Source organism: Littorina saxatilis, linkage group LG5 (genome assembly GCF_037325665.1).
Source record: "Littorina saxatilis isolate snail1 linkage group LG5, US_GU_Lsax_2.0, whole genome shotgun sequence".
Lineage (NCBI taxonomy): Eukaryota > Metazoa > Mollusca > Gastropoda > Littorinimorpha > Littorinidae > Littorina > Littorina saxatilis.
In genome coordinates, this window is record NC_090249.1 from 41,832,750 (window position 1) to 41,839,348 (window position 6,599).

A 6,599-nucleotide genomic window follows, 5' to 3' on the forward strand; every position below is an offset into this window, starting at 1 on the left:
CATAAGACCAGAATGAGTATGAAATGAGAGTAAAAGTGACCTGAAGAGCTCTGCGAGGAGCAGAAACTCTTGGGGGAAAATGTTTCCATTGAACAAAATGCTCCATAAGACCAGAATGAGTATGAAATGAGAGTAAAAGTGACCTGAACAGAGCTCTGAGAGGAGCAGGAACTCTCGGGGCAAAAACTTGATGTTTCCATGCGAAATAATTGCCCATAAGACCAGAATAAGTAAGCAATGAGAATAAGACTTACCTGAACAGAGCTCTGTGAGGAGCAGAAACTCGGCCTGCCCGTGGTCAGACTGCTCTTTGCTGATAGACGCTGCGGTGATGAACTCCACAATGTGTGGGTGTCCGGACAGCTTTTTCTGCAACACCACACAATTTACCCACTTTTGAATTTTCAATACCTTGTAGAGGTGTTCAGATTTACTGAACACCTTTAACATATGATGATTCTTTCACTAAATGTTTCTTTTGCCCACAGATACAAAGTACTTTCTATTATCTATATATAGCAGAACATAATAGATAGACAACAGAGAAAACACACACACACACACACACACACACACATACACACACACACACACACACACACACACACACACACACACACATACACACACACACTCTCTCTCTCAAACACACACACACACACTAACGGGCACACACACCCCTAAATACATTAACTGTTCAAAAGCTCTTTAAAAAACAGTTGTAAACACAATGACTCAGTAAAATGCAACAGTGCCCATTAAGACACAAAACACACACTTTAAAAGCTATGTTCTCATAAACTGTCAGGGACAAATGAGTCATGCCAGCACAAGCACCAAAAGCGGCTATACATAAATCTGTTTACCAAGTATTTGATCTCATCCATGACTGACGTGCTCGTTTCCTCATCATTAGCCAGGAGCCTCTGAAAAGAAATTCATGTTGGTTAAAACAATGAACACCTCTGGTGATACACACACACACACACACACACACACACACACACACACACACACACAGAGGAAAGAACGGGAATACAGCCAATACTCTTTACCTCTTTTCAAGGGAATGAGGAAAACAGTTATTGTGATTTTAAACAAAGACTCTGACTTCAAGCATCAAAACCCTTTTACATGCCAAAAGCTAAACCATATGGATTGGAAAAAGCTAGTAACAAACATAAATTTGCAAATAAACTGGCGTGATCTACGCAGCTACCCTTTGGACAATCAAAGCAAATGTACAAAATACACTACATGTATCAGTTTTGCAAAAGCCTTTTTGAACTCCCTTTTGTGATAAACACTAAACTCTGTATTCAAATTTAAATCTAAAAAAAAAAAGAAGGTTTACAGTAAAAACTCAAGAGACACAACACAGAAAGGCATCCTTGCGCTCACACACACACACACACACACACACACACACACACACACACACACACACACACACACACACACACACACACACACACACACACACACAAAATACACAGTAAGCATGATGGTCAAATCTGAGTGAACAGCATACACGAAAAACAATTTAAAACTGAACAGGGAGTCGGAATCATTTCCATTAATAAACCAATATTGTTCAAACACCGTTTAACGAAACCTCCCCATCTATGGTGTTGAAAATAAAATGTAGCAAACAGTAATAAGATGAGTGTTCTCCTACCTTGAGAGCATAGTCCTTCCCAGAGTTGACATCTTGAGCCACAAAGACGAAAGCGAAGCCACCTGATGATCACAAAAGATCTTCAATTAACACACACAATTTTCCTCACAGACAATTAATTGATTTGACCCAACCACAACCTTTTAGAATAGGTGTGATTCACAGCAGTCTTATCTCTAACATTGTATACATACAATACAATAATCTTTATTCATCTCTACAAGAGAAATTACAAGCTTGACTGTGTGTCTGTAAAATCAATCAATTAATCAATCAATCAACCATGCATGTAGTAACATTCACATCGCATATTCACATCATGCTTAGTTCATGAGTGTGGGATACTAAAGGAATGGCCTTTTTTTTAATAAAATGTAATTTTGATAATATATTATAATTCCTCTCTTGGCTGTTTGTGATCTATTCAATCTTTCTTTATTTGGTGTTTAACGTCGTTTTCAACCACGAAGGTTATATCGCGACGGGGGAAGGGGGAAGATGGGATAGAGCCACTTGTCAATTGTTTCTTGTTCACAAAAGCACTAATCAAAAATTTGCTCCAGGGGCTTGCAACGTAGTACAATCTATGACCTTACTGGGAGAATGCAAGTTTCCAGTACAAAGGACTTAACATTTTCTTACATACTGCTTGACTAAAATCTTTACAAAAATTGACTATATTCCATACAAGAAACACTTAACAAGGGTAAAAGGAGAAACAGAATCCGTTAGTCGCCTCTTACGACATGCTGGGGAGCATCGGGTAAATTCTTTCTCGTCCCAACCAATATGGGACTCCCCCTAACCCACGGGGGGTATTTTGTCCTGCTGACCTCAACACTTTTTTGACCACTTTGAGAAAGAGAACACAAGGATATTTGGTGCTCCATTACCACAGAAAATAACAAATCTGGTATCTATTCAATCAACTAGCATTTATTTGTAACCTATAAAAAGAGGATGAGCAGGGGGTCCGTAGCAGATGTATATCATCTTCTACATTCAGGGTCCCCACTGGTTTTTAGAAACAAAATTCCATGACTTTCCATGAGCCTCAATAACATTTTCCATGACTAGATCCACAGGTCGCCATTTCCGAACACGCAAACTTTTTACGTCTTGTCACTGCCAGTTTTGACACTGGCTTGCTTTGCACTGAATTTGAGTCAGTTTCTACGCAGTGTCTCTTCGACAAGCAAGTCAAGCATTTGCTACGCAGTCAGATTATCGGTAATGTTTGCTGGTCCTGTCATTTCACTAAACTGGACCAGCCAATGTTTGTATCCATCTGCACTTTCGTAAATTCCGTTTCATAACCGTCACTGTGACTTGACGAACTGTCATTTTTTTCACCGCGATACACAGTTCATTGCGAAGATCTTCCTCGGTAATTCGTTCCAATTCCGCATACTTTTTGTTGTCAAGAAACAACTCGAAAGAAAGTTTCAAACTCATCATCCTCCATCTTGCTTGTCGAAGCGCTAAAGTACTTTATTTATGCAAAAATAAAAGCAGAAAACTTCGATGAAACCGACTCAAATGCAGCGCAGACGACACGACGAGATAACGGAAGGAAGTGAGCCTCGCTTTGGCTAAGTGCCGTTAAAAATACCGTTATTCTCGTTTGCAAATACGAACGAGAACTTGGTCATACGAACAAGCCTTGTGCTGGCGATCCAATCGCCACTGGCTGGCAAAGGGGGGGGGGGGGGGGGGGGGGGAATGGCTGGGCGACAAAAATCGCCGCTGGCGTGCTAAAGGTTAATTTTTTTGTTCTTTCTTATTTTTGTTAAATTCCATGACTTTCCATGGCTTGAATTGAAATTCCATGACTTTCCAGGCCTGGAAAATTAAAAATCAAATTCCATGACTTTCCAGGTTTTCCATGACCTGTACGAACCCTGTGCAACACAACAAGTCGGACATGCCAGACAAGAACCAATAAACAGAGCGACAAATAAGGAAGAAAAACACTTGTAATGGCATATGCTATTGAGGTAAAGCACTGCAGATTTGTTGTTACCCGAAAAAAGAGGCAAGTCAATGATGATTGCCTCACACAACGGAGAACTGGGAAGAAGAAAAGAGCCGGAGAGTAGGCAAGCTACCAGACCCCAGGCAGCACAGAGGGGAGATTATTGATCAGGTCTCTAAAGCTAATGGGCTCACACCAGTTTCCGCTCTAGGCTCACCCCTCGGCCATATCTTATTCTTAACCAGCACTGGTTTTGGTTTACTGTACCAGAAGTGGATGCTTGCGTACATACCCTATACAGTTTCCCAGGACTGCTAAGGTCAGCAACAACAAAATGTTGGATAAGGGTAACCCAAACGACCTTATTTTGTCCTGCTTTCTTTCTTTATTTGGTGTTTAACATCGTTCTTTCTTTCTTTATTTGGTGTTTAACGTCGTTTTCAACCACAAAGGTTATATCGCGACGGGGGAGATGGGATAGAGCCACTTGTTAATTGTTTCTTGTTCACAAAAGCACTAATCAAAAAATTGCTCCAGGGGCTTGCAACGTAGTACAATTTAACGTCGTTTTCAACCACGAAGGTTATATCGCGACGGGGGAAGGGGGAAGATGGGATAGAGCCACTTGTCAATTGTTTCTTGTTCACAAAAGCACTAATAAAAAATTTATATGTAATTCAATGGATTTGCAGCACAACAGAATTCTTTTAAATGAATTTAGAATGATAAATAATAAATTACCTGTCAATTTTAAAAAGTTTAAATATATATATATTCAAAGAGAAAGAATGCAAGTTTCCAGCAGAAGGTGAATTTCACAAGTTCTCTTTTTTCATGATTTATGAAAACAATGGAGTCCAACGAAATGCCTTGAAAATTAGTTAACTATTTTCATCAAAAAGAAAGAATTGTTGAAATTTGTTCACTTGCAGCTTTTTGAAGTTTCTCCCTGAATCAACTTTTTCATTCGGTTACTGCGCATGCATGTGCAAATATTTCAACATGGAAGCGAGATCACAGATCGTGTCCATGTGTCACTTATCTGTCTCCCCTCAACCCATCTTTTATGACATCTTATCTAGTCAAAAAAGTGTGACCTTCGTCGAGCCATGTTCGGTTGTATACATGAGCAGGAAAAACAAATTATCATAAGGAGCTGTAATATCTTGACTGTCTGTGAGGATCTTCTTTTTATTGTTGTGATATGTAAACGTTGTTTTTTTATGACCCCAGAGGATCCGAGACTGAATTAAAAATAAAACCTTGAAACCTGAATGGAACTTAAAAGTTAACAGTTACACTGCGCCTTGCGAATGGGCTTACAATAAAATCGTAAGAATAGCAGCAGCACTTGTTCAAGTAGTTGTATTCCTTATGTCTCCTCTCATAAGCCCGAGTTGACCAATCAGAAGAGGCTAGGCGGTAACGCCCTCTGCTAGGGGCAGTGAGGTGCATGACTTCAAACAAGAAGGACTTCGATTCTGTTTTCTTCCTCACAATTTCACTAACTTATGGACTTATGTAGAAGTCATGAAGCACTCTGGACCCTGTTTTTTTTCTCAAGAATTAGTTCGTAAACACTGTATGAAGCAGTGCAGAAGGGGTCTATGTCGACCAAAAGCAGGTGCAACCCACAGATGCACTTCCTCAGTTCCTGTAGGTGTTTTTCCTGTACACATGGAATACAACGGGACCGGGTGCATTTCCTGGAGGTTTTTTTCGAGTCTTCTTGGAGGTCATGTGACTCTTTGATACATCCTCAAAACTAACATTTTTACCCAAAAGTTTTTTTTATCTAAAAATGTTCTGACACAAACAATTAACATCCACCCAAAAGTGCCAAGAAAATAGCACTTTCACTTAGTCACAACTAATAATGACACTGCTGTGGCAGCTTTGCCATCGTCGTAACGCCATTATTGAGTGTCATCTGTTTTTCTACAGGAAAAGCATGTACCGGGTGCATTCCCTGTACACAGGGAAAACACCTACAGGAAATGCATACAAGGAATGCACCCACTTTTGGTTGACATAGACCCCTTCTGCAATGGTAGCCGTCTATTCTGAGAAATGTTGTGCGTAGTACAGAGCCACAGTGAACCACGTTATGAAAAATGTCATCAGCGTGTGGTCACTCGGCAAAATTGTGTGCAATGCATAAGCCCTAAAACATAGCGCATGTGTGACCACTTCTTTACTAGGACACACATGAAGGGGTCAACCCTCTTTTCGTCTAATCCCTAATTGACAAATACTGTGCTTTTGTGCAAAAAACCACTAAATCAAATGACTTTTCTGTCAACTTTGCCTGTTAAGTAGGAAGCACCCCATTTCCAGTTCTACTCTAGAATCTTATCTGCAGGGATCAACCCTCCAGTCTACTTCCACTTTGTCCCCTGTTTGGGACAAAAGATCAAGTAAAACAAAGAGGCAGGTACGGGAAGGAGACGCCATTTTCAACGCCAGTAAGGTATCAAATATCATCCCTTGGTCGGTTAATTAACAGCTCGCATCCATTGCGTACAGTGTACCCAATGTTTAGTCAACAGCCGAAGGGGGTTGGCTTTGACAGACAAATGACAAGGGGACAAGGGGTACCCACCTTCCGCTATGAGGCGTTTCACTCGCAGTTTCTGGTTTCCAAGCTCAACGTATTGGCCCACAAAATCGTTACCGTCTCGAATCTGCCCACCTCCTAGCATCCCAAGCGCTGATTTGAAGAAATCAGCCATAATTAGTGAGACATGTCAACAAAACAACTGCACTACAGCACTCGTACACGAGTTGGCACTGTCGGCGGATCTATGACGTCACATATATCTACCGTAAAGTAGAATTATGTTATTGCAGCATCTAAAATCACTTTGGCTCAAAATGAAAACAATTGAAGGACATCTGTCAACAGTAGGAACGAAAAGGCCGAATTAGTTAGTTAAATCAGTAATT

At 40.5% G+C, this 6,599-nt stretch overlaps 1 protein-coding gene across 2 annotated transcripts in view; it reads right to left on the reverse strand.

Moving 5' to 3' along the window:
* The window catches only part of LOC138967160 (cyclin-G-associated kinase-like), a 47,311-nt gene extending 40,857 nt beyond the window's left edge, over window positions 1-6,454 (reverse strand). For both annotated transcript variants that reach the window (XR_011455858.1, XM_070339665.1), the window contains exons 1-4: window positions 6,256-6,454; window positions 1,679-1,740; window positions 867-926; window positions 255-369 (exon numbers count right to left, since the gene is read on the reverse strand). Coding sequence is in view for 1 of the 2 variants with exons in the window: in XM_070339665.1 (XP_070195766.1) it covers window positions 255-369; window positions 867-926; window positions 1,679-1,740; window positions 6,256-6,385 (367 nt within the window). In the remaining variant the exon portion in view is untranslated. The remainder of the gene's footprint in view (window positions 1-254; window positions 370-866; window positions 927-1,678; window positions 1,741-6,255) is intronic.
* Between the last annotated feature and the right edge of the window lie 145 nt (window positions 6,455-6,599).